The sequence below is a fragment of the Schistocerca piceifrons genome, chromosome 7 (genome assembly GCF_021461385.2).
Source record: "Schistocerca piceifrons isolate TAMUIC-IGC-003096 chromosome 7, iqSchPice1.1, whole genome shotgun sequence".
Classification (NCBI taxonomy): Eukaryota; Metazoa; Arthropoda; class Insecta; order Orthoptera; family Acrididae; genus Schistocerca; species Schistocerca piceifrons.
This window is the reverse complement of record NC_060144.1, coordinates 368,463,128-368,475,606: the sequence shown is the minus strand read 5'-3', so window position 1 is coordinate 368,475,606 and position 12,479 is coordinate 368,463,128. Positions and strand designations below refer to the sequence as shown.

Sequence of the window (12,479 nt, the reverse complement as noted above, 5' to 3'; positions counted from 1 at the left end):
TCATTCTCGCAAACATGCAATGCTGTGTAATTGTTATAAATTATTGCTTGTGTGACCTTATCATTTCATCTGTTGATTTAAAACACTCAGCCAGCCTTAAATGGTAACTTTTGTACAGCATTAGTATGCAGTGATTTCGGTCATCACATTAAATAAAATGAATATAAATGTTAAAGGATGGATTGCTATTCCCCTTAAAGATGACCTGTTGAGTTGCAAATGGACACAACAAAAAGACTGTTACACATTAAATAGCAACAGTCTATCCTTTCCATAATATTGTTGATGTTTCAACCTGTAGTTTCCATTGTTTAATGTAATTGGTAATTATCATTCTTAAACATACAAAAATTGCAACTATGATTTTATAAAAACTTACAGTTTTTGCTTTACCTTTTGTAGACCTTGGAACTGATGAGATTAGACATGGCCAACTTCACAATTAAAATGTTTCGCCCAGACATCATAGCCAGTAGTGTGGAGTATGAAAAGACAAAATTTGCAGAATTCCTTAAAATACAACCAGGTATATATTCTTTATTTCTTTTCTATATTTTGCATCTTGATAAGATCAGTAAACTTGTTTCGTAGCTTGGTGTTCAAAACAAGTTGTGAGTTCAGTACTTGTGAAACAAAATACACGAGGGCTGTTTTTTTTTTTCAACCTCCGATAGTATAAAAGCTAAGCGAGTGGCAGAAAGTGGACATGTGCTGTAGGTTACAGCACAACTCTCACACTACACACTCCGCCATTGCCGACCTCAAGGCATTAGTCTGCGTTGCAGTACAGCCTCGTAAACATGGCTGCCGTCATTGTTGCTCCCGCCAAGTGTGAATCTGTTGTTGTATCCAGATACTGCTCCAGCTACTACTGGGTTTGGTGCTGACAAGCTGTCTCCATTTAGCTGGGTCCTCCAAGTGTGAATTACAAAGTGTAATTCGGTTTCTGCAAGCAGAAGGGAATAGTGCAGCAGAAATTCATCCGAGAATGAGCCGAGTGTGCGGTGATAACTTCATGACTGATGGTGTAGTGCGTGAATGGTGCCGAAAATTTAAAGATGGCCGAAATGACATGCATGATGAAGGGGGCCAAGAATGCAAGTCTGTCATTACAGCCGACCTTGTTAAACGAGTTGACAGAATGGTTAGAGAAAATCGTAGGATCGCCTTAACTGCTTTGTCCATGGATATTCCGGAAGTTTACGGATCTGTCGTACAATCTATCATTAATGAACATTTAGGCTACAAAAAACTTTGTGCTCGTTGGGTACCAAAAATGTTGACAGACGACCTCAAAAGTCACCGAATGGCGTCGGCTTTGAATTTCCTTGACCGTTATCACAATGAAGGAGAGAACTTTTTAAAATCTATTGTTACTGGAGATGAAACTTGGATCACAACAATGGATGCATAAAAATCACCACACAAAAAAAAATTCAGACAAACATTCAACGGAAATGTTATGGCTACCGTGTTTTGGGATCAAAAAGGTGTGTTTCTTGTTGAGTTTATGCAGCCTGGAACCACTATCAATGCAGCTGCTTATTGTGAAACTTTACGATGTTTGCGGAGAGCCATTCAAAACAAACGAAGAGGAATGCTGACATCAGGAATTGTGTTGATCCGTGACAACGCTTGTCCATTCAGTGCTGTCACAACCCAATGGCTTCTTGAACAATTTCAATGGGACATTTTCAATCATCCGCTGTACAGTCCTGACCTGCCACCCAGCGACTTCCACCTTTTCCCTGAACTGAAGACGTGGCTAGGAGGGGAAGCACTTTCAAACCAATGAAGATCTTCAAAACAACGTCAGTTCTCATTTGAAATCATGGCTGCAACATTTTTTGAAGAGGGTTTTGCAAAGCGTGTCCACAGGTAAGGTAAATGTCTCAATCTTTCCAGTGATTATGTTGAAAATTAACCATAAGTGTACAAACTTTTGGTAGTGAAATAATTGTTTTGTATGAACTTGTCTTTTATTTATAGCCTATCGGAGGTTTGGAAAAAAAGAAAAAGGGCCCACACATATGTTGTACATACATGGTTATACATATATGTTTGTAGTTTCTGTTGTTCACTTCTATGAAGAAAAGTGTATTTTACATTGCCACACCCTTTCTCCCCGTCTATACATACAACAAATTATTGCATCAATGTATGTGTGTGTGTGTGTGTGTGTGTGTGTGTGTACGCACGCTCGCCGGAAAGAGAAGGAGAGCTATGATTTAGTGCTGAAATGCGTTTCAAAGAAACTCAGCTCCATTTTAACCCTTTCAGATCCTCTGGCTATAATTGTGTATATTAACTTTTACTGTGTATTACCCGCAACAAAAGTATTTTTTTCCAAGCTGAGGTACTTTTTTCTAAATGTTGAACATTTTCATCATGCACCAGTGCTGCCCACTGTTGGGCATCAATATGAAAATATCAGCTTGTCAATGTAGCATTGCGCAACAGCTTCTGACCACCACCAGAATACCCGGATGTAGTTGTTAACTATATTCCACTGTATAATTGAATATTGTTATTTTGCTTGGTTATTATTTAATGATCATTTTACTATTTATTACAATAGAGAATATTTCATAATTAGTTATTTTGGTCTGTAAAATGAAGGCCAAGTGTACAAACTATGTTTTGAAAAGGGTACAAATTTTTGTATAAATCTTGCATCTAAAATCGTTAAAAAATCACCTAAGAGCATTACCAATTGAAGAAAAAGTTTCCTTTCTTCAGAAAAAATCAGGTCTGAGAGGGTTGGTACTAACATGGAGTATATCAAACTATTTGGAGAACAATAAAATGATGTTGTTCCTGGTGTTATAAGTTAAGAAAGGATCACGGGGTTTCTATGACTATCATTTTTCAATTAATTCTGCCACAAAATTGATCAACCAGGACATCATGAGCACCCCTCTAACTTAATAGTAAGAATACTTAGGCAACATGGAGGGTGCAAACTGGATAATAGAAGATGTAAACAGGTGCTGTGGATTCGGGTAAGTAATTTGGACAACTTCATTTGAAGATTATGAGACAAATGTCTGGGTTAAGTTGCTTCAGTAAGATGATGATGATTTTTCATCCTTTGATATTTTGTACAGTGATCTGGACAAGTCACTTCAGGGAGGTTTACAATATGTGACTGTGCTCTTTGAAAGTGTGATTAGTAATACATGCAGTGATATTACACATTATTTTATGTTCTCTCATTCTGAGACTAGTTTCATTGTTATGACAGCCATATCAACATGATTCTCTACATTCTGCTATGAAGGTAAGATTCGTCTGTGCAAGAGGACAGTCAATAATGCTGCAGTTATATTTTAGTTTTTCTAAGTAGAATTTTTTAATGCACACAATCAAATGGTTTGGTGAGACAGTAAAACAATTTTTCTTGTTAGCTTGATTCAGACTATTTGTGTAGTTTTGTGTGGCATTCTCTGAGGGTAACATTTTATGAAAGCTTAACTGAGAGACAGTTAACACTTTTACTGCTACAGATGAGCCCTTTACATTACGTGCTGAGGCTGCTTTCTTTTGTTGTGGCTGTACTGCTCACCAAATGCTGGTGCCTGTGCTGACAGACAGTGTTCCAGCTGACATGAAATACTTATCATCCAATTTTTCGAAAACTGTTACGTGAAAAAAATTTGATTTTTACACATCTTATAGTCTGATATTTTTGCTCAATAAAGAACTGAATTTTTATTTGTTATGTGTTGTACTTTTTTTGTTGCATCATACTAAGTAAAACATTGCAAGAAATTTTAAAGAATTCACAGAAGTAAAAATGCATTGTGTAAACTTTGCACATGGCTGATTTTAGCTTGTACACTGCAGAGAAAGAAATTAGATCAGATATCTGAATTTTATTTAGAATTGAGAGGAGAAGGATGTCTCATTTCATTCTTGAGTTATTGGGTTTTATATTCGAAGGATGATCACATGCAACGTGTACACTCAAGTGCTTGCGCATCGCAAGTTGTGGTTATAACAATCATCATATCTCATTTTATCTAATAAATGATCCAAAATATCAAAACAATGGTTTATACAAATGATAGGATTCCGTGAGACACGTACATTGTATGATAAATACTCAACACTTTTTTATTCCTTGAGGTAAGAAAGTAACTTGTGCACAACAGTGAGAGGACGCATTCAGATGTCCGTAGCACTGCAGAAAAATCCAGGCGATGTGCATATACACATCCACAACACCTGGGGAGTGGCATAGCGGGGTGTGTATACATGCAAGCAGCAGTGAAAGGGTTAATAAGTTTTGCTCATGAGTCGGTAATCAATCGTAGATTTCTTTCCCAAAAAACCTTTGAAAATTCTGGAAGCAGTGAAACTGATTATTGGGGGCAAGTAGTTGGGTTGTCTCCATTTTTATGGCATCTTGTTACTGTTGCATGTATAATTCTGTCATGTAACATGCTGAGTCATTGACTTAAACATAATTTAAAGATTTACCTATCAGGCCAGCACAAGATTTTAAACTCTGCTAGAATCACTTCATAGCCAATAGAATCAATACTCTTTGTGACATGAATTTTACCTCCTTAGGGTTGTGATTTTTTTTTATACTGAGTTCTGTTGAGTGCATGGAGTGTCTCACTAAGTAAATCTGTATTGAGTTATTTATTAGTGAGTGCAATGTTTGCTAATCATTGAATTTGGTGAACTGTGATTTCAGTGTTTCGTAATTTTGTCCCACCCATTTGCTGGAACTCAATTTCATCCACTTTGCTGTTCTTGTTTTTTCCTTATTAAATAATGTTTCATATTGTGTTTGCTTTGTTCTTGGAGTGTTTGATGTTTTGAGCGTAGCACATGTGTTTTGCATTTTTAACTCGGGCACTAGAATTTTCGGTACTGGCAGTACTGATGTGTGAAAATGACTATGGGTGACTCTCATATAACATACCTTGGAATTGAGATGACATTAAATTTTTGGTGGGCTGAAGCACGAACAGTTGCGCATGGAAATTTGATGGCTCACCGAGTAGTGTGTCCAGTCACTATTGCAGTGACTGAAAGAGCTAAAACAATTAATTAGAGAGATGGGCTGTTGTTCATTAACAATGAATATCATACAAAATACTAAGGAAACATACAGTTTGGTCATGTGAACAAGACATGGTTATACCACTATGGACCTGAAACTGGATGACAATTTTATACCTCAGAGCTGTAACCTTGATCCTCAAGTTGGAAACGAATCACAGCTGTGGCTAAGAATATGGCCACCTGATACGTCAAAAAGCATCAGACATACAGTCTCAATTTCTTTGGATACACAAAAGTCTGAGAGTTCTAAATGCAGTGACACACACTGCTTAATTCACATGACAGCATCATACCAGCTCTCACAGCAATGATATAGAATAACAAACAGAACTCAATATTACCTCAGCTACTCTAATTACTTGACTTGGACTCATATGAATTCTTCATATTTCTTATTTCTGAACAAAATATTCAATAGTAAGACTAACCTTTGGATTAATAGCCTTTACCATGCTGCCTCACTCTGTTCAATATTATTTCTCAGAAAATATAGAACACCATTTGCAGGTTGGCTCCAAAGAATGTGAAGAAGTGCAAGGTGTTCATTGAGACTACTTTGAAGGGAAAAAAAGCAATGTTTTTTGTTGAATAAATGTGATGTGATTGATTCTGCTAAAAATTTTTTATACAAACCAAGTTTAATGTACCTAAAATCTGTTTTATATATGTGTGAGTGCACGATGTATCTGGTTGAAATGTTGCAGATGGTCTTGCACATACTAGGGCGTGGCTCAAGAGGCATTTGAGACCAGGTGAGGGTCCAGACCCTGCTGCACCTGCACCTGAAGTCGAGATTGCTCTGCGCTCTCTCACACAGCTTGTCTTGGGCAGAGCTTATCTAGAGCTGCTTGAGTGGGACCGCTCCGTTACCTTCCCAGAGGTTCTATTCAGCTTTAAAGATACAAATAATTAATGAATATGGGATTTTTCAAAGAGAATGCAGTAGCAAGTTGCATTATTTTATAATTAATAGGATGTGTACTTAATAAGTAACAGGATAGTTGAGGAATGAAAATCATCAAGTTGGAACAGGCAGCATTGCCTCTTTCTTGGGAAGAAACTACTTTTTAGTTAACTTTTAACTTAGATAGATATCTTTCCATAGTAGCAAAAAAGTTAGGGCATAACTGTTTCTTTTTTAATTGAATTTAGGATTTGCACATCGTACACTATATATACTGATCAGCCAGAAATATGACCACCAACCCACTATCAATATAAAGCCGCCCAGGCAGCTTCACCTGGTGAGGAATGAATGCTAGTCAGACACATGGACGGTGCATGTAGTATCAGTGAGCGTGCTGTCCCAGTGTAGAACAGGGAAGGCATCCGATGTATCTGAGTTTGACTGAGAGGAGATTGTGATGGTCCGGAGGCTGGGCACAAGTGTTCAGGAACTGCGCAACGTCAGGTGTTCAAGGAGTGCTGTGGTGAGTGTCTTCAACATGTGGTGAAACCAAGTCCGGACGTCATGGGGTTGGTCGGCCACCTCTTATTACAGATGTCGGACATTGTAGGCTGCGCAACTGGTAAAACATGACAGGAGACAAACTGTGATGTAACTAACATCATAATTACATGCTGGGGCCAGAGTACGAGTGTGTCTGAACGCACAACACGCCAAACACTCATAACGATGGGCCTCTGCAGTTGACAGCCCACGCATGTGCCAATGTTAACACCACAACATCGACAACTACAACTGAAATGGGCATGTGATGATTGGCACTGGACATTGGCATAGTGGCAGAGTGTTGCATGATGTGATAATCCTGATAGGAGGGTTCGAGTCCCTTGTCCTCCAGGGGAACAGCTCCTTGACACTTGTACTGCGGGACGGAGACAAGCTGGCAGCGGCTCCATTACAGGGTGTTACAAAAAGGTACGGCCTAACTTTCAGGAAACATTCCTCACACACAAATAAAGAAAAGATGTTATGTGGACATGTGTCCAGAAATGCTTAATTTCCATGTTAGAGCTCATTTTTGGTTCGTTAGTATGTACTGTACTTCCTCGATTCACCGCCAGTTGGCCCAATTGAAGGAAGGTAATGTTAACTTCGGTGCTTGTGTTGACATGCGACTCATTGCTCTACAGTACTAGCATCAAGCACATCAGTACGTAGCATCAACAGGTTAGTGTTCATCACGAACGTGGTTTTGCAGCCAGTGCAATGTTTACAAATGCGGAGTTGGCAGATGCCCATTTGATGTATGGATTAGCACGGGGCAATAGCCGTGGCACGGTACGTTTGTATCGACGTTCATAGCAATTGACAGGCATCTTAGGGAGCATGGAACATTCCAGCCTATGACTCGCGACTGGGGAAGACCTAGAACGACGAGGACACCTGCAATGTACGAGGCGATTCTTCATGCAGTTGACGATAACCCTAATGTCAGCGACAGAGAAGTTGCTGCTGTACAAGGTAACGTTGACCACTTCACTGTATGGAGAGTGCTACGGGAGAACCAGTTGTTTCCGTACCATGTACAGCGTGTGCAGGCACTATCAGCAGCTGATTGGCCTCCACGGGTACACTTCTGCGAATGGTTCATCCAACAATGTGTCAATCCTCATTTCAGTGCAAATGTTCTCTTTACTGATGAGTGATCAAATTGTAAATTTTCACAATCAACATGTGTGGGCTGACGAGAATCCGTACGCAATTGTGCAATCACGTCATCAACATAGATTTCCTGCGAACGTTTGGGCAGGCATTGTTGGTTATGTCTTGATTGGGCCCCATGTTCTTCCACCTACGCTCAATGGAGCACGTTATCATGATTTCATACGGGATACTTGACCTGTGCTGCTAGAACATGTGCCTTTACAAGTACGACACAACATGTGGTTCATGCACGATGGCGCTCCTGCACGTTTCAATCGGAGAGTTCGTACGCTTCTCAACAACAGATTCAGTGACCGATGGATTGGTAGAGGCGGACCAATTCCATGGCCTCCACGCTCTCCTGACCTCAACCCTCTTGACTTTCATTTATGGTGGCATTTGAAAGCTCTTGTCTACACAACCCCTGTACCAAATGTAGAGACTCTTCGTGCTCGTATTGTGCACGGCTGTGATACAATACGCCATTCTCCAGGGCTGCATCAGCGCATCAGAGATTCCATGCGACGGAGGTTGGATGCATGTATCCTCGCTAACGGAGGACATTTTGAACATTTCCTGTAACAAAGTGGTTGACGTCATGCTGGTACGTTCTGTTGCTGTTTGTTTCCATTCCATGATTAATGTGATTTGAAGAGAAGTAATAAAATGAGCTCTAACATGGAAAGTAAGCGTTTCCGGACACATGTCCACATAACATATTTTCTTTTTTTGTGTGTGAGGAATGTTTGCTGAAAGTTTGGCCGTACCTTTTTGTAACACCCTGGGGAACATTCACTTGGGCATCCATAGGTCCAATGGTGTTTGTGCAAGAAACCATGACAGCAAGGTTGCAGACCATGTAACCATCTTCACAATGATCATGTTTCCCGGTGGCAGTTGCGTTTTTCAGTGAGATAATGTGCCTTGTCATAAGGTCGTGAGTGTGATGGACTGGTTCAAGGAACACAGCGAAGAGTTCCAATTGATGTGCTGCCCCCCAACTCACCAGATCTGAACTCAATCAACACCTGGGATGTGATTGAACGAGGCATCAAAGTGCATTGGCCCCGTCTCCAGAATTTACAGGCATTAGGTGATGTATTTACAAATGTGGTGCCAGCTTCCTCTTGCAACCTACCAAGGCCTCATTGCTTCTATGCCATGATGCATCGGAGCTGTTATCCATACCAAAGATGGACATACCAGCCATTGGATAAGTGATCATAATGTTCTAGCTGATCAGTGTACATTATCATTATTTCTTAATGATAATAAATAAATGGATTTCTAGTGTGTAATTCTCTGTAAAATCTGAAATGAGCAACTGAAATAAGATCTTAAAAACTGGACCTGTGCCTGGTATACTGAATTATTGCCACCTCAAGAACACAAGTAAATCTCCTCGGTGTTTTTAAGTAGATTTTTATTTCCTCTGGCCATTTCTACTGTTCCATTAATTTCTTTTGCTGTCCATCCAGTTTTCTTCAGATGTACAATGTGCTAAAACTCATCAAATTGTTTCATGGTCCATTTTAGTAACTTTTGCTGTTTTCTTTTGAAAGTATTCATTGTCCATTAATTTGGTCACATATCCGATTTTCAGGAACACATTTAAAATCGTTCTAGTAAGATACTTAATTCATTGTTGAAGTTTGTATATAGTAGGTGCAAACATCATTCTGCCAGCAAAATTTATAAATTTGGACTGCAATTGGCATTGATATATTCTATATATGTTAAAATCAAAACAATTTCATCATGTGGTTCTCATCTTTTTTTATAGAAACTAGTTATGATAGTGATAATTCTACTCACTTTGAGTTTGGTTCAAGATATTACTGCACCAAATCTGTGTTCAAATGGACGCTCACATGAACTAAATAATGCACTCATTTGAAATGGGTTTTTCCCAGAAACTACCATGTGTAGGGACACTTCGTCAGTGAAACATTATGATTATTATTGTGTACATTTTTATTATACCAGTAATAATTAGTAGAATTCAACAATTTAATCGTACTTAACACAGACTATATGTCCATGTCTTACTTCAAGATCATCCATTTCTAATCCTTAATTGTCCCATTACACTCTGCAAAAGCATGGCAGACAATGTCCTCTTCAGTTGTGGCCACCAAAAGTGTCCTATTGCTGCTTCTCCCAGTGTTCAGTTGTAGCTGTGAGCTGCTTGTTTCACGAATGCTGTAAACATGTTGTTGTGGTTGTAGTGTTTTAACTATTGTTGTTGTTGGTTGTTGTTGTTGTGAGCTTAGTCCTGAGACTGGTTTGATGCAGCTCTCCATGCTACCATATCCTGTGCAAGCTTCATCTCCCAGTACTTACTGCAACCTACATCCTTCTGAATCTGCTTAGTGTATTCATCTCTCGATCTCCCTCTACGGTTTTTATCCTCCACGCTGCCCTCCAATGCTAAATTTGTGATCCCTTGATGCCTCAGAACATGTCCTACTAACCAGTCCCTTCTTTTTGTCAAGTTGTGCCACAAACTCCTCTTCTCCCCAATTCTATTCAATACTTCATTATTAGTTATGTGATCTACCCATCTAATCTTCAGCATTCTTCTGTAGCACTACATTTCGAAAGCTTCTTTTCCAAACTATTTATCGTCCATGTTTCATTTCCATACATGGCTACACTCCATACAAATACTTTCAGAAACGACTTCCTGACACTTAAATCTATACTCGATGTTAACAAATTTATCTTCTTCAGAAACGCTTTCCTTGCCATTGCCAGTCTACATTTTATATCTTCTCTACTTCAACCATCATCAGTTATTTTGCTCCCCAAATAGCAAAACTCCTTTACTACTTTAAGTGTCTCATTTCTTAATCTAATTCCCTCGGCATCACCCGACTTAATTCGACTACATTCCATTATCCTCGTTTTGCTTTTGTTGATGTTCATCTTATATCCTCCTTTCAAGACATTGTCCATTCCGTTCAAATGCTCTTCCAAGTCCTTTGCTGTCTCTGATACAATTACAATGTCATCGGCGAACCTCAAAGTTTTTATTTCTTGTCCATGGATTTTAATATCTACACCGAATTTTTCTTTTGTTTCCTTTACTGCTTGCTCAATATACAGATTGAATAACATTGAGGAGAGGCTACAACCCTGTCTCTCTGCCTTCCCAACCACTGCTTCCCTTTCATGCCCCTCGACTCTTATAACTGCCATCTCGTTTCTGTACAAATTGTAAATAGCCTTTCGCTCCGTGCATTTTACCCCTGCCATCTTTAGAATTTGAAAGAGAGTATTAGTCAACATTGTCAAAAGCTTTCTCTAAGTCTACAAATGCTAGAAACGTAGGTTTGTCTTTCCTTAATCTTTCTTCTAAGGTAAGTCATAAGGTCAGTATTGCCTCACGTGTTCCAACATTTCTGCGGAATCCAAACTGATCTTCCCTGAGGTCGGCTTCTGCCAGTTTTTCCATTCGTCTGTTAAGAATTCGTGTTAGTATTTTGCAGCTGTGACTTATTAAACTGATAGTTTGGTAATTTTCACGTCTGTCAGCACCTGCTTTCTTTGGGATTGGAATTATTATATTCTTCTTGAAGTCTGAGGGTATTTCGCCTGTCTCATACATCTTGCTCACCAGATGGTAGAGTTTTGTCAGGAATGGCTCTCCCAAGGCTGTCAGTAGTTCTAATGGAATGTTGTCTACTCCTGGGGCCTTGTTTTGACTCAGGTCTTTTAGTGCTCTGTCAAACTCTTCACGCAGTATCGTATCTCCCATTTCATCTTCATCCTCTCTCATTTCCCTAATATTGTCCTCAAGTACATCGCCCTTGTATAGACCCTCTATATACTCCTTCCACCTTTCTGCTTGCCCTTCTTTGCTTAGAACTGGGTTTCCACCTGTGCAGTAGCCACCAGAAAGATCGCGGGAGGCGCACATCTGCACGGCGCGTCACAGACGGTAGTTGCCGCAAGTAGAGTCCCGTCCACCAGAGGGCGTGCGAGAATTCGGCCGCGAGCTCTGCCAGCGGAACAACAACAACAACTCAGGCAGCACAGGCCGTGTCCGGTCAGTTCACATCGGGCATGCCTAGGAGACAGTTCCCAGTCTACTATGAAGTGCGACGGAAAACGTGAACCGTGTTACTACACAATTGGCGACGAGTAGGGTCGTTCTTTCGCGTGTTGCATCATCGTTCCGGTTTCACAGCTTATCCGCGGCATGGAGGATTTAGTGCAGGTTTTGGTTGAGCAGTAGAGGAGCTCATGGCAACCATGAAACAAGTGCTTCCGGCGCTGCTCTCCACGCCATCTGCTCCAGTGCCGTTCCCTCCTCCCTTTCCCCCGTATGACGAGACGGCGGAGGACTGGGACGCATATGAACATCGCCTTCAGCGGCATTTCCAGGCGTTTCATGTTGCCGATGCGGAGGTCTGTTGTGCTCTTTTCTTCTCTTGGATATCTCCCTCACTGTATCACGTTTGGCGGCAGCTAGCGCGTTGCGGGAACCCTCGTCCTTGTCTTTTGACGCTTTGTGTTCATTACTGTCTTCATATTATTGCTGCCGCACACATGTTGTGGTGGCTAGGGTCGAGTTCTATCAATGCAAGAAGCAGCCACATCAGTCTTACCGGGCTGGGCCGCTACCCTGCACGGTCTTAGTCGCAAGTGTCATTTTGTTACGGAGCAGTCGCAAGAGTCGTATGCCCATGTTATAGTGCGCGATATCATTGTTCGTTCGGCCCCTGATAGGGAGGTCCGGCAACGGGCCCTGCAGTTAGAAGACCCTTCCCTTGAGGAATTCCTG

General features: G+C 40.5%; 1 protein-coding gene across 3 annotated transcripts in view; it reads left to right on the top strand.

Annotated features, from left to right (window-relative positions):
- LOC124805069 (T-complex protein 11-like protein 1) overlaps nt 1-12,479 on the top strand; it is a 140,797-nt gene that overhangs the window by 106,171 nt on the left and 22,147 nt on the right. For all 3 annotated transcript variants that reach the window (XM_047265494.1, XM_047265495.1, XM_047265496.1), the window contains 2 exons: nt 403-526; nt 5,784-5,959. In XM_047265494.1, coding sequence (XP_047121450.1) covers nt 403-526; nt 5,784-5,959 — 300 coding nt within the window. The remainder of the gene's footprint in view (nt 1-402; nt 527-5,783; nt 5,960-12,479) is intronic.